The sequence below is a fragment of the Sminthopsis crassicaudata genome, chromosome 1 (genome assembly GCF_048593235.1).
Source record: "Sminthopsis crassicaudata isolate SCR6 chromosome 1, ASM4859323v1, whole genome shotgun sequence".
Lineage (NCBI taxonomy): Eukaryota > Metazoa > Chordata > Mammalia > Dasyuromorphia > Dasyuridae > Sminthopsis > Sminthopsis crassicaudata.
The window spans coordinates 109,357,534-109,373,911 of record NC_133617.1 but is presented as its reverse complement, the minus strand read 5'-3'; the positions used below and the strand labels follow the sequence as shown (position 1 = coordinate 109,373,911).

At 35.4% G+C, this 16,378-nt stretch overlaps 1 protein-coding gene across 1 annotated transcript in view; it reads left to right on the top strand.

The window, feature by feature from the left end:
- The window catches only part of FER1L6 (fer-1 like family member 6), a 253,827-nt gene that overhangs the window by 86,297 nt on the left and 151,152 nt on the right, over window positions 1-16,378 (top strand). The window contains exons 7-10 of the mRNA XM_074266003.1: window positions 7,142-7,220; window positions 11,295-11,451; window positions 12,499-12,685; window positions 14,644-14,836. Coding sequence (XP_074122104.1) covers window positions 7,142-7,220; window positions 11,295-11,451; window positions 12,499-12,685; window positions 14,644-14,836 — 616 coding nt within the window. The remainder of the gene's footprint in view (window positions 1-7,141; window positions 7,221-11,294; window positions 11,452-12,498; window positions 12,686-14,643; window positions 14,837-16,378) is intronic.

Sequence of the window (16,378 nt, the reverse complement as noted above, 5' to 3'; positions counted from 1 at the left end):
ACCAGCTCTGGAAGAGTGAAGCTGATGATTTTGTGCAAATCTTGCCACTTAAATTCAACTCACATGCAAGATTCTTTCTTCTTTGTTTCTTTCATTGTTTTTCCTCCCTCCTCCCTCCTTTCCTCCCTCCCTCCCTCCCTCCCTCTCTCCCTCCCTCTCTCCCTCCCTCCCTCTCTTCCTTCCTTCCTTCCTTCCTTCCTTCCTTCCTTCCTTCCTTCCTTCCTTCCTTCCTTCCTTCCTTCCTTCCTTCCTTCCTTCCTTCCTTCCTTCCTTCCTTCCTTCCTTTCTTCTCTTTCCCCCTCAGCAATTAGAACTTCCCCTCCAACTCATCTGTCCTTCGTTTTGCATATATTTTGCATATATCTGTATATATATATATATATATATATATATATATATATATATATATATATATATATATATATATATATATATATATACTTATACTTATTGTGTGCCTTGAGATAATATGAGTACTTTCAGTCCAGGGGTCATTTTACTCCCTTTTTTATATCTCAGTTTCTAAAAATTCTCCTCTCAGGTTCCCTAGACAATCATATCTAACTTACCACATGCAACTTGAAGCTTGCCAGAAATTTTTTTGTAAGGAAAAAATAGAAAAAAGGAAAGGGGGACACGAGTGGTCTTTTAGGTCTCTTATATACAGAGAAGCAGCATCTCTAACAAAGATCTGGCCTATTAAGAGTTTTAGTCAATATGACCACCTTGGGACTAGTCCTAGTTACTAGAATGATGTCTAAGTTATTTTATGATTCAATATGATGGATCCATCACTGAGGTGATTTAATTACAGCTTCAATTTAATATTTACTAAGTGCTTGTTTCCCCACACCAAAAGAAAAAAATGGAAAAATACAAATAAATTACTATATAGAAATCAATTATTGTTATTTATTGAGGACAAGGGCCACCTTAAATTTAAACTTTGTATATTTCCCAGTATCTAACACAACATTCTGCTTAATGAAAAAGGAGGGGGGAAAGGCTAGCTTCAAACTAGCTAATTTACTGTGGCAAGTAATTATTATCTATTCAGAAGTTGTCTCTATCTTCTTTAGAAGGTGACAATGGGCACATTTATATTCTATAGGTCTAGAGGGAAACTCTACAGATTTTTTAGATTGTGAATTATAGATTTGGAGTCCATATAGAGTTGGAAGAATCCTTAGAAACATCTAGTTCAACCCCCTCTTTTTTACAATTGAGAATCTGAGCCCACAAGCAGTAGTGGGGTCAAGCTCAAATAGAAATGTGTCCTAGGAGACCCCATACTGATATTTGGAATTCATTTGTTTCATTTGTATATGATTCTTTGCAAAGTTTGCAAAGTAAATAATGTAAAATAAAAATAAAGTAAATAATGATTCATATCTATTACCTCATTGAATCTTTGCAATTCCTTCTTGAGATAGATGTCTGTGGTTGAGTTTAGTCTTTTTCAGCCAAGTCTGACTCTTTGTGGCTGCATTTGGGGTTTCCTGGACAAAGAGGCTAAAATGATTTCCCATTTCCTTCTTTTGTTCATTTTACAGATGAAGAAACTGAGACAAGTATGGTTAAGTGACTTTCTCAGGATCACATACTTATTAAGTGTCTGAGGCTAGATTTGAATTGAGGTCTTCTGACTTTACATCCTACACTCTACCTAGCTGCTCCTGCCATATTGACATGGAAAGCCACATAGACTCTCTATGTTGTATAGTATTTGCACTCAGCATTTTGTGGGTGGCTAGTGAGTTTGACATCATGCACTAAAGGTTATATACCTTGATCAGAGTCATATAGGTGATAAGAGAGGCAAGACTGAAAGTCAGGTATTTTGACTTCAAATCCATTTTTCTTTTCATTATATGTGAATAGGAATCCTCGCTATAATATCCCTGATAACTTGTATTTGGCATTATAAAACTAATTTCCTCATGAGGTAATTATTTCAATTTTGGAAAGTTCTAGTTGTTTTTGAAATTCATTCTTATATCAAAAGAAACCATAACTGTTAAATAATAAGGGAGTAGTTAAATAAATTATGGTACATTCATGTAACAGACTAACATAACACAATTCAACTGAACAAACATTAGGAATAAAAATAAAAATGGAAAGACCTTAATGAAATAATGCAAAATTTATTAAGGATCAGAAAAGTGGAGTGTGTACTATCTATGGAACACATGAGGAAAAGAGCAGAACATAAAACAGAAGGTATTTGCTTTATAATAGGAAACCTCAAAGGACTGAAGAGTCTGAAAAAATTAAATTTTAATGGTAGAATTTTAGGTTTCATTAGAAGCAGTGGGGAAACTCATCTGAAGAAGGGAGCTCTGAGATCTCTGAGTACTTCATAAAATTAGAAGATCAATATACCCATCAGTTAACTAGCTTTTATTAAGCACCTGCTATGTTCCAGGCACTATATTAAGTGCTGATGATCACCATCCCTATCACTGGGCTATCATTATGGAAGGCTCGTGATATGTAACTTCTTACTATTCTAAATGGCCTTGGTTGAGTACTGTTAAAAATTTCATTCAATATGACATTAACTGTCTATGCAAATAAAAATACAGACTATTATGATAAATCAAAACGCTTATAAGTTGTAAACTATTATTAGCAATGATCATCCCATTTATGAAATTAAAAAGGCAAAATGAATTACTATTAGACATTGAGAAAATAATATTATCAACAGAACAAACATGCTAAGAGGGGAAGTCTGCATGGTGTATGTGACTTTGGGTCACTTAACCTATTTTAATCTAAGTTTCTTTATTTGTAAAATTGGAATGTCAATAACATCTGCCTTACCTAGCTCATATGGCAGCTATGTGGCACAGCAGATAGTGTTTGACCTAGACAGGAATATCTCAGTTCAAATATGCCCTTAGATACTTATTAGCTGTGTGATCCTGATCAAATCACTTAACTACTTGCCTCAGTTTCCTCATCTATAAAATGAGCTGAAAAAGGAAATGGTGCATTACTCTAGTAACTGTTATATAAATGTTGGCTGTATTATATTATAGCATTTGATGTTCCAAAGCACCACTTTGCAAGTATCATGTTTTACAGATTAGAAAATTGAGGTTCTGGGAGGTTAAAATGACATCTACAGAACCACAGCAGTTAACTATTGGTGGGAACCAGGATTAAAACCTGATTTCTTGCCTGCAGGATCAATTATGTTTCTAATGCTCTGCTCCTGCAGAGAGCCCAGGATAAAAATCTATATGGGAGATATCAAGGAGAAGAAATAGTGAGGTAGATGCTGTTAAGAGTTCCAAGTTTGTATGAAAGATGGAAAATAATTTCATCCTGCAGAGACTGTGGCATAAAATACCTGCCTCCATTCTGTTCCAAAGAGGTTCAACCCTGGTTTGCCACTCCTTTTCCTTCCATTCATCACAGTACAGAAGTCTCATTTAATACTGAAAAAAAATCATTTGAGTTTCTTGCATCTCATTTTGGCACCAGCTGTCCCAGGGCTGATAAGAGTAAATGAAATATACTTCTCTTCTTCCTTAAGCTTTAGGGGAGAAACAGTAATGACTGTGAACTAGGAGGCTTTGGAGTATCATCTTCATAATAATGTTAAGGCAGTTTTTTTCTTCTTTTGAATTTTGTTTAACTTATTCTACAGGAAAAACCTACCTCCACTCATTTCCCCCACTCTACAGTTAGTATAATAGTAATATAGGAAATGGTCTTTGTTAAATTTCTAGATTCACTACTTCAATCATTCATTCTTTAAGTTATTTAATTGAGTGATTTATTAATTATTATGTACAAGGTACTGGAAAAATTTTTTTGGGGGGGAGGAAGAAGGAAATGTGATTTAATCAGTGTGCTACCATAGAAAGAGGGCTGAACTTGGAGGCAGATATCCTGAGTTTGAATTTTATTTCTGTCATTTATAAGTTGTGTGAGGCAGATTATTGAATATATATATATGTATGTATATATATACAAATTGAATACATACAATATATAAAAATATAATATAGTCTGCATGATAGGTGCCAAGCACTATGTAAACTTTCGATATTCAAATTAACAAGTGGGGCAGTAATTGATCTCAGTATAAAGGAATGAAGATAATAAATAAACATTCACATAGCACATATTATGTGCCAGATACTATACTAAGTGCTTTACAAATATTATCTCATTCCATCCTTGAAAAATTTCCACAAGTGCCATTATTATTCCCATTTTGCAGTTGAGGAAACTACAATATACAGTGCTTAAATGGATTGCCCAAGGTCACAAAGCTATTAAGTGTCTAAGGCTAAATTTGAATTTAGATTTTCCTGATTCCAGATTCAGTACTCTATCTACTGAGCCACTTAGCTATTTGGATAGTTCCCTCTCCTTAAATGAGCAATGGGAGAGAAGAGACAACACATTCATAACTAAGCAAATGAATGAGTGATTGGACAAATGAATGAAAGAAAAGGCCTTTTAAAATCATTTACTCTGAGGGGTGGAGTGAAGATGGTGGAGAAGACATATGTGGCATTCTAATTTCCTCTCCTACCCTCACTATTAATTACCAAATTCAGCCTCAGAAATAGTACTTGACTGGTAAAATCCATGAATACTGGGAGTATAGCAAATTATCAGCCAAAGATAATCTGGAAGATCACCAGAAAAGGTTTGTCCTTATCAGCAGAAGCAGGCCAGTACAGGCAAGGAGATAGAACACTGAGCGGACTGGGGCGGGGCAGTCTCCACAGGTGGAGATTTTGCAGGGAGGACTCTATCACAGGTTGGCTTCTCTGCTTTGATATACCAAAGGATTCATACATAAGGAGATTTTTAAAAGCCTCTTGAAGGAGGTAAGATTGAGCAGAGCATGAAGGGAATGTGGAACTTGCAGTGGAAAGAGGGCATGGCAGGCATCCTGGGACGAACTGAACAGAGGAAAGGAGACCAGTTTGAACAGAGGTTTTAAAACCATATTATGGATTCCTTTGGTAGTTTGACAAAGCCTATACTCCTTTTTTATATAATTTTAAAATAGTTTATTAATTTTCTTTTTTAATTAACAAGTATTTAAAATTTTAAAAATTAATCTTTGCTACTCTAATTTGTTTATGATAGAATCTTTTATATCTACATCATGTATGTTTTTGAAGTTTATCTTAGTGCAAATTATGAGGTGTTGGTCTAAATCTATTTTCTACCAGACAGCTGTTCAATCTTTCTACCAGTTTTTGTAAAATAATGAGTTCTTCCTCTAGTAATTAGGATCATTAGGTGTGTCAAATGCTATACTACTCTATTTAATTACTTCTTTATGTTATATAAGAAATCTGTTTCTTGCCTCAATATATTTCTTCTTTTTTAACAGTACCAAGTTACTTTAAAGTTTACTGCTTTGAAGTACAGTTTGACATCTGGTACTGATAGATCCCCGTCCTTCCTACCGTCCTTCCTACTTTTTGTAATTATTATTCAAGATTTTTTTTTTACTTTTTGTTCCCCTATATTAATTTGTTATATTTTATAATACATTTATACAATGATTTGTATGATTATTTCTGACTGTGACCTCTTTGGGATTTTCTTTGCAAAGATACTGGATTAGTTTGCCATTTCTTTTTTCAGCTCATTTCATAGATGAAGAACTGAGGCATACAGGGTTAAGTAACTTGCCCAGGGTCACATAACTAGTAAACTCTATACAGTATTCTTTTTTTATTAATTATAGTTTTTATTTACCCAATATATGCATGGATAATTTTATAGCACTGACAATTGCCAAACCTTTTGTTCTAATTTTTCCCCTCCTTCCCCTCCCCTCCAGATGGCAGGTTGACCAATACATGTTAAATATGTTAAAGTATAAATTAAATACAATATATGTATACATGTCCAAACAGTTGTTTTGCTGTACAAAATCTACACAGTACTCTTTAGGGAATTTGGTTGGTACAGAACTGAATAAGTAAATTTATAAGTAGTAGTTCCATCTTATATTATTATCATTTTTATTCTTGTCATGGATCCCTTTGACAGCCTATGGACTCCATCTTGGAATAATGTCTTTTGATATATAAAATAATAGATTTGCTTCAGGAAACCAATTATATTTAAATAATTCTCAAAATATTTTAAAAATAAATTCACTGACCCCAGCTTAAGGACCTCTGCTTGAAGTACAGAGTATTTAAGGAAGAATAATTTATAATTATGTATGGAAAGATAGGCTGGAATGAAGTTGTGGAGGGCTTCACATGTCAAACCAAAGATTTTGCTTTTACTTGGAGGCAATAGAGAGACACTGATGATTCTTGAAAAGAACAGAAACATTGTCAGACCTCTTAGCAGATGAAAAATATAAAAAGATCCTGCTTTTAAGGGTCTATTTGATAGAAACCTTTACTAATTAGCTGTTCCTCCTTTTTCTACTAGTATTAATGTTTCTTCTGCACACTGTCCTATAGCTCTTTGAGGGGAGGAGGGGGAACAGGGATTTCTACCTTAACTGTTTTTTGTCCTATCACTCCCTACCTTGTAGTCTTGGCTCTGTACATATCAGGGTCCTGTTAATACTAAAAAGATTACATTTTACTGAAATCTGCACTCAACACCTCTTCTCCATGAACTACAGTGTTAATTGCATATTTTTCTAAAGTATTTTTTGAGGAGAGCACAGGGAAATCCCTATCTCACCTTAGCATTGTCGTATTGCTCCCTGCCTTATAATAAACTTACCTTTGTATCAAGTTCCTACACTTTTCTCTATTTATAATGGGACTGTTACCTTTTTTAACTTTGGATATCTACTGTCTTATCATGGAAAAGGTAATATTTGAGCAGTTGGCATTTGGTCTGTTCCTTGAAAGAACATTTCTAAATGTTTCCTTCTCTCTTTTCCCTATCTACTGAGCCATTCTTTGTAACAAGGAATAATAATAATGATTCAGAAAAACCAGTCACATTGTGTTTGTGATAAATAATATGTGTGATATTCCACATACTTAGGCTTTCCCCTATTTAAAGATCTTTTCTAGCCTGTGGTTTGATATACATGGTTTATCATGCCCTGGGTTATCATGGAAGATAAATCTGGGACTATTGACTGCTCATTAATTCTCATTTCTTTCTTCCACAGGTCATGCACAATAAACTCATAGGAAGTCTGCTGATAGGATCCTTTAAAGTGGATCTAGGCACAGTTTACAACCAGCCAGGTAGAGTAGAACATTCTCCCTCCTTCCCTCTATTTCTCTTTTCCCCTTTCTCCTTTCCTTCCTCCTCCCATCTTCTCTCCCTTCCCTTCTTTCCCTTCCCCTTCTCATTTTCTCTCTCCCACTTTCTCCCCCATCCCACCCTCTCCCCTTATCCCCTTCTTCCCCCTCCAACCTTCCACTCTTACTTTCTTTTCCTCCCTCTTCTCCCCCTCTATCTTCTCTCCCTCATACCTTCTTCTGGTCTCATCTTGTCTCCTTCCCCCTTTCTCTTCCTCCCCTTCTTTCCTTTCCCCTTATCTCCCTCCCTCCTTCCTTTCTCTCTTGCCTTCCCTTCCTCCCTTCTTTCTCAGTATCATCATCATCATCTTAAAACTTTCCAAACATACAATAATTCTAGTTCTCCCATCTTCTACTTCTTATAGCTATTAACCTACAAAATTTTGTAGTCCAACTCCCATATTTTAGAGATGAGGAACCTTGAGATCTGGAAAGGGGAAATGAAGAGGTGTCATGGTACAGAGATGACCTTATATACTATATATGCTTCGAAGGATTTAAACTAGATGATCTCTGGGTTCCCTAATTGTTAGGATTCTTACAAGGTGCTAAGTCACTGGAATGGATATAATTATCTAATTTAGCATAGTTCAGTTTGATTGATCTGACCCTACAAGGAGATGTACTTGAAACAAGGTACTGAGTGGAATTGAAGAGACAATGGTTAAATCTAATTTAGCATTGATTTAATCCTACAACAAATAATGGTTTCCTAGTGATGAAATGATTGGTATGCAGCATATAAGCAAGAAGCTCTCAGGGCCAGAGAGGACCTTAGGAGAACTTCGGGAGGATTTCAGGAGAGGAACTTCAAGAGATTCAGAGTCAAGATTCATTCCAACTTCCATCTTTGTGCTGACTGGATACATTGGGAGGACGAGAGGCTGAAGCTGACTGGAGAGATTCAGAGGGAGCTCTTGGAACCAAGGAGAGAGATAGGCCTCTATTAAAGCTACCTGGGCCCAGGAAAAGATTCAGGACTTTGAAAGATACAATAAAGGATTTGGACTTGAACTCCTGGCTGTATTTGGGATTATTGAACTGAACTGAAACTAAGCTGCTCCCAGAAGCTCCCCAAGAAACCTGCACCCAGAGAACGATTACAATTTAGAGAATAGAACATTACACCTAATATTTTGTATATTACAACAATTCTAGATGTTAGTTTTCTATGACTTTATTTGATGCTCACAATCCTGTGAGGCTGCGTGTCTTAGTGGATAGAGACATTGATTGAGGCAGGAAGATCTAGATTCAAATCTTGTGTCTGGCAAATACTGATTGTGTGACACTGGACAAATCACTTACTCTCTCCATTCATTCACCAACAACTCTCTAAAAATATAAATTGCAAAAAAAAAGTACCAACTTGCTTTGGTAGAGAGAGTTTCCTTTTTCTGGTGTTTATGTTTTGTTTTTTTTTTTTGTTTTTAAATCACAGGTCTGTCCCTTATCACTTCTGTGAAATAAGTAAAACAGAAACATTAACATTTTCCCTACTCTGCTCTCTTTTTCCATTAAGGAAACTGAGATTCTGTGGGTTAAAAATCACCTGCCCAATGTTACATATCTGATGAGTGTCTTATAATTCATTAATTTCTGTCATTGGGTATTATTCATTATGGTAGAGGTACTCCCAAGATGCCTAGATGGAGTTATATTCATTTTTGGAGGCAAAAGTTTCCCTACTCTTCTTAAAACCACTTCTTATTACTCCAGAGTACTCTATTGCCATGATGAGTGACAGTCCTTTCCAAGGACCACAGGATGTATGTAGAGCAGGAATGCTTCAGAACCATTTGCATGACCACTCAAAGCTTACAGTAAGCAAGGAGAAAAATTCATCCATAAATTTTCAAAAGTCTGTGCTCATGGCACTGAATAAACAAAGAGGAAAAAATGATATGAGAAATTTATTATCTAAAAGGGGATTGTTGAGCATACATAAAGAAGTAACACCAAGTAGAATAGAAGAAAGGAAAAGGAGAGAGTTAGATAAAGCAATCTAGAGAAATTTGATAAAGCAAAAAGATCACTTTCATTTAGGAGATCCAGGAAGGCTACAGCTTGAGCTGGGCCTGGAAAAAAGAAAAGGTTTTCAACAAATAGATATGTTGAGGTTGTGTTGTTCAAATATTGAAGATGCTCCATGTAAATATACAAGATCTGGAAAAGGCAAGACATGATTAGGGGCAGATAATAGTCCAGTTTGGCAGGAACATAGAATGAGTAAAGAAAGGGTAACAATGTGAAGTAAAACTAGATTGCTAATTTGGAATCAGATGATGAGGGTCCTTAAATGTCAGGTTGCCAATTATATATTTTATGCTAAAATCATTAGGAAACTACTAAAATTCACTCAACAGGGAGTAATATGATCGGACCTAATTCTTAGAAACATTGGACAACTAGGTGAAAGGTACATTGGAGGATACAAAACCTGATGGCTAGGAGACTAGTTGAAAGCTTAGGAAGTCCTAAATTAGGAACGTAGGAGTCAAATTAACAAGTATTTTTTAATCATTTACTATATGATAGGCATTGTTTTGTATAAACAGAAAAAACATACTTGGAGCAGAAGTCTCCAGTATGTCAGCAGAATGTTATTCAGGCATTGGACAGAGGAAAGAACCATTAGAACTGGAAGTGACATTAAAAGATAATCTAATGAATAGACAATTCTCAGATGAAGACATTGAAACTATTTCTAGCCATATGATAAGATCTTCCAAGTCATTATTAATCAGAGAAATGCAAATTAAGACAACTCTGAGATACCACTACATACCTGTCAGATTGGCTAGAATGACAGGGAAAGATAATGCGAAATGTTGGAGGGGATGTGGGAAAACTGGGACACTGATACATTGTGGGTGGAATTGTGAACACATCCAGCCATTCTGGGGAATGATTTGGAACTATGCTCAAAAAGTTATCAAACTGTGCATACCCTTTGATCCAGCAGTGTTACTACTGGGCTTATATCCCAAAGAGATCTTAAAGGAGGGAAAGGGATCTGTATGTGCAAGAATGCTTGTGGCAGCCCTCTTTGTAGTGGCCAGAAACTACAAACTGAATGGATGTCCATCAATTGGAGAATGGCTGAATAAATTGTGTTATATGGATATTATGGAATATTATTGTTCTGTAAGAAATGATTTCAGAAAGGCCTGGAGAGACTTATATGAACTGATGCAGAGTGAAATGACAGGACTAGGAGATCATTATATACTTCAACAACAATACTATATGCTGATCAATTCTGATGGACGTGGCCTTCTCCAACAATGAGATGAACCAAATCAGTGCCAATAGAGCAGTAATGAATTGAACCAGTTACACCTAGCGAAAGAACTGTGGGAGATGACTATGAACCACTACATAGAATTCCCAATCCCTCTATTTTTGTCTGCCTGCATTTTGAATTTCCTTCACAGGCTAATGGTACACTATTTCAAAGTCTGATTCTTTTTGTACAGCAAAATAACTGTTTGGACATATATACATATATTGTATTTAACTTATACTTTAATATATTTAACATGTATTGGTCAATCTGCCATCTGGGGGCGGTGGGGGGGGGAAGGAGAGGAAAAGTTGGAACAAAAGATTTTGCAATTGCAATGCTGAAAAATTGCCCATGCACATATCTTGTCAATAAAAAGCTATAATTAAAAAATAAGTAATCTACTTTAACATCTTCATTTTACAGATGAGGAAGCTGAGGCCCAGAAAAATAAAGTAACTTGCAATATGTCACACAGTTCCACCAATAAATCAATAAATATTTAGTAAGCACTTATTACATGCCTAGTACTGGCATTGGCCATTACTTACTTCAACAGGCTTATAATCTAATGGGAGAAACAAAAATGAAAACAAATATATACAAAGAAAGCTATAGACACATAAATAGGGAATAATTAAAAGAGGCAAAGCATTAGAATGAAGAGGGGCTGGGGAAAGCTTCTTCATTTAATTATATAGATGTCTAAGCTTTCATCTGTATTCTTACAGGTCACCAGTTTTGTGATAAATGGGCCCTTCTCACAGATCCGAATGATATCAGGACTGGCACCAAAGGGTATCTGAAATGTGATATCAGCGTGGCTGGGAAAGGAGACATTGTGCAGGCCAACCCCAAAACATCTGATGCTGAAGAACAGATAGAAAAGTGAGACTGATCATCCTGGGTTTGTAAAAAGGAAAAAAAATTTGGGGCTGTTCTGTCATCCTTAATATTTCCCTCTTCTCCTCTACCCTTTCTTGTCTGGGGAAATGTCAAATTGGACCCTTGGGACCTTAGATGGAATTGTAGCTCTGCTACTTACTACCTATGTGGAAGTCTCTTAAATTCTTTTTACCTCTATTTGTTCATCTGTAAAATGAGGGAGCTCAACTCTAAAAGTCCCTTCCAACTATGATTCCATGATCCTCATAATAATTGTCACACTATGTTGCAATGTTCCAGCCAATGCAGGATTCTTTCTGTAATGAGTTTACTACTATACCTGTTGCAGAAGATCATGATTTTGTTTATGAGAACAATATCCAAGGTTAAGTCTCATCCTCAGTATCCTTGCTTTCTTGGATAACCCATCAAAGCTCAGTCAACCAAGAACTTAAGTGAACCTTTTCCTGAAGCAATTTATAATTTCAGTATATCTCAATCTTGGGGGAAGTGGGGCTGAGGAGAATCACGAAGCCCTCGAGTTTACTGCTTGCTATGTGAAGTAGTATTATCTCTTTAATAAGATAGTGAGTAAGGGTCCCCCATCATTCCCAGATTAAAGTCTGCATTCATCTTGTTGATGTTTAGTTGATTAGTTGTGTCCAACTATTCATGACCCCTTTTGGAGTTTTCTTTGGCAAAGATACTAGAATTGTTTGTCATTACCTACTCCAGGTCATCTTACAGAGAAAGATTTGAAGCAAGCAGGATTAAATGAGTTGTCCAGGGTCATATAGCTAGTAAGTCTGAGACGATTTGAACTTGTCTTCTTGGCTCCAGATTTAGAAAACTTTCCATTGTGTATCATCTTATCCATATCCTTTATGATTTTTGAGACATCTTATAATTCCTTCAAACCTACTCTCTTTACAGGCTGAAAGATACCAATCTTAAAATCCATTCCCTATCTACCAATTCCTTTCTTTCTCCATTCTGTGTTTGTTTCCCTAATAAAGATCAGTTTGCTTGTTTGTTTTTTCTGTTTTCAAGGAACCTTTTGGTCCCCCAAGGATTCCCTTCTGAGAGACCTTGGGCCAGATTCTACGTGAGACTCTATCGAGCAGAGGGTCTGCCCAAAATGAACTCTAGCATCATGGCTAATGTCACCAAAGCATTCGTGGGGGACAGTAAGGACCTGGTGGATCCCTTTGTGGAAGTCACATTTGCAGGCCAAGTGGTAAGAAACATCCCTAAAGAGACCAAATTTTAGTATGTGGCCTTTCTCCTATAAACAAATGTTTCCCTTCACTTCTTTATAAACCTTGGCACACTATTAAAATACAATTTTATTATTACCCAGTAAAATCAAACATTTTACATAATTAAATGTGAATTAATTTACATTGATAATTTAATTAAACATTAAAATAAATATTTTTGACGGAGAAAAGTTTGGCTGAAATATGAAAGAGCAGAATGAGCTAGACAACATTGCCTTGGTGTTGGAAGGGATGGTAGCAGGCTGAATGTATAAATATAATTTCAGCTTCCTTTTATTGCCAAATAGATGCCATCTTCTTTTCTCTCACTTGCGTCCAAGTCAATGCTTAGCCTCTCAAAGTGCATGATTTATGAATATCAAACTCATTTGGCAAAAATGTCTGTGTTCAAAGAACTAATGGAATTTGTCCTTGGTAATGCAACTTATGAGTTGAAATTAAGAGTTGAACTTAGGTTTTCTGACCCCTAGTCCAATAATTATTGTATGATATCATTCTGCTTTTTCATGCTCTTATGTTGAAAAGCAAGCAACCATATACATTCATTAAGTATTCACTATGTGTTAGTCACTGTGTTCTAAAAATCTCTGTCCTCAAAGAGCTTATAGTCTACTGAGGGAATAGATCATACTCAACAATAGAATATAACTGATTTAAATCTAAAGACCTAATCAACAGTGGAAGCAGAGAAGGCTTCAAAAGAAAGGCATCATTGGAGGAGAAGGATTCAGACACAGAAGTGAGAAGGAGAATATATTTCATGTAAAAGGAATTAGAAGGAAGAGGGGATGCTGAGTTTAGGGATCATAAAGTCTTTGAGTTTTAATTTTGGCTTTAAGATAATAGGGATCCATTGAAGATTTTTAAGAGAAGAGAATGACATCATATCCCCTTGCCTAATGGTGATTCTTTCTATAGTTACCTTGAATGAGCTGTAGAGAGGAAAGCCAGGAAGCCAATTAGGAAGAGAGAAAACAAGCATTAATTAAATATCTACTCTGTGCTTGACAATGCTCAGTGCTTTACAAATATTATCTCTTTTGGTCCTCATCATAATGCTGGGAGGAGATGCTATTGTTATTTTTATTTTACAAAGGAGGAAACTGAGGGAAGGGTTACTTGATTTGCCTAGGGTCATACAGCCATAAGTATCTGAAGCTAAATTTGGACTAAGGTCTTCATGATTCCAGGTACAATATTCTATACAGTATTCTCCCTAACTACTCATAGTAGGAGTCTACTCCAATACTAATAGGAATGAGAGTCTGAATTAGGAACCCAGTCTTGTGAGTTAAGAGAAGGGAGGAAATTTGAGAGACATTATAGCTATGGATTTGGCAATGGGTTGGATGTGGGTGATGAAGATATGGAATAAAAATTAAGGATGGTAATGAGCTAATAAACTGAGTATGAAAGGAAAAAAAAGACCAGGAGAGTTTAGAAGGGAAAGGGAAACAAGATTGGTTTGGGATATATTGAATTTGAAATAATAACAGTACTTCCAGGTGGAGGTGTCATCCCCGCCTGCCCAAATCCTCATCTTTTAAGGTCTTGCTTAATCTAATTCAGCTAAATTCAACAGACATTTATTAAGCAGTTATTATTTTTAAATTTTTCATGATACATAGAGTACTGGGTCTGGAGTCAGGAAGATTCATCTTCATGAGTTCAAATCTGGTTTCAGATTTTTACTTGCTATGTGACTCTGAGCAAGTTATATAACCCTATTTGCCTCAGTTTACTCATCTGCAAAATGAACTGGAGAAGAAAATGGCAAATCACTCAGGAGTATAGTCTTCTGTTGTTGGAGTTGGTCTTCTGTTCTTTCTAGTTGCTTTGAAACTTATTCCTGAGTTTGTTAAGAACATCATTACAGTAGCCATCAAAAATTCATCAACCTGTTTTTTGTTTTTAGGGGAGGACTACAGTAAAGAAAAATTGTGCAGATCCTGTGTGGCATGAACAGGTCATCTTCAAAGAAATGTTCCCTCCCTTATGTCGAAGAGTTAAAATCCAGGTGTGGGATGAAGGCAGCATGAATGACGTGGCCTTGGCAACCCACTTCATTGATTTGAAGAAAATCTCTAATGAACAGGATGGAGATAAAGGTAATTTGAAATTTGCCAATCAAAATAGTCCTCAAAACATCAATAATTTAGTTTTTTCCCTCCTTTGTAAAATGAAAGGTTGAACTCAATCATAATAAGATTCCTTCTCACTCCAATATTCTCTTTCTCTCTAAAAAGTAGTAAAGTAAGTAAGAACAAGAGAAAAATATATGTTGATCATTGACTGTAAGTTATTGTAAGGATAAACATGAGATTTTGGATTTGAAAGTGCTTTGGACAGCATATAAGGGATGATTTGTACGCAAGTATTTAACAGCTTGGTTCCTTAAAAAAATAGGAAATTTTTTTGTAATGGCAGGAAATGAAAACTGAGTAGATAACCATTAGTTGGGGAATGGCTGAATAAGTTATGATATATGCATGTAATGGAATATTATTGTTCTATAAAAATAATTAGCAAGATTATTTCAGAAAGATTTGGAGAAATTTACATGAACTGTATATAATGTTCTCTTGATTCTACACTGATACTAAGTAAAGTGAGTAGAACCAAGAGAACATTATACACAACAACAATAAGATTATGTGATAATCACATGGCTCTTTTTAACAATGAATTCCAATTCCAGGCCAATTTCAAAAGACTTATGATGGAGACATTTATCTGCATCTAGAGAGAAGAATATGGAGACTGAATGTGAATCAGAACATAGTATTTTCACCTTTGTTGTTGTTGTTTGTTATTTTTTTTCTTTCTCATTTTTTCCTTTTTGATCTGATTTTTCTTGTGCAGCATGATAAATATGGAAATATATTTAGAAGAATTGTACATACTTAACCTACAATGGATTACTTGCTGTCTGGGAGAGGGAAGAAATTGGGAGGGAGGGAGAAAAATTTGGAACACAAGATTTTACAATGGTGAATGTTAAAAACTATCTTTGCATGTATTTTGAAAAATAAAAAGCTAGTATAAAAATGAAATAAAATAAATAAAAGTAAAAAAAAATTAGAGAATAGCTAGTATATCATTCTGATTTACTCAAAAACCATGTTGTTAAAGCAAGTGTTGAGCATGGCAAACTGTCCCTTAATTATTTGTTCAAACATAGTACCATAACTTTCTTTCTTGACTTTCCCAGTTTTGAATTTTTGTAATCCTTCATTTTCATCCTTACTGTCTGGTCTTTAACTCTTGCAAATCAAACTCATTTAGCATCTCCCATCATTTTATTTGCACCATCTCTATTGACATGTTATATCTATGCTTTCCAATTTATTATTTGAACTTTGACCTATATTCTGATCACAGATTTTCTTTCTCTTTCTGAGACCTTTCCTTTTTCCCTCTTTGAACTCAATTTCTTATTGAAACCTCTGCATTCTCCTCTCATATCCCATACCTCAGTATGTTCTAATTCCAAACTACCTTCTATCTTCTAACACCCTGTAAATCTTTGCCTATGCATTTATTATTGTTAGAGGCGGACTATTTTCTATTTTAGTTTTAAAATATTGTGGTGTCAATAGCAATGTTTCAATCCTTGCTATAATGTTTACATTGGTCCTAGAGGGAATCAA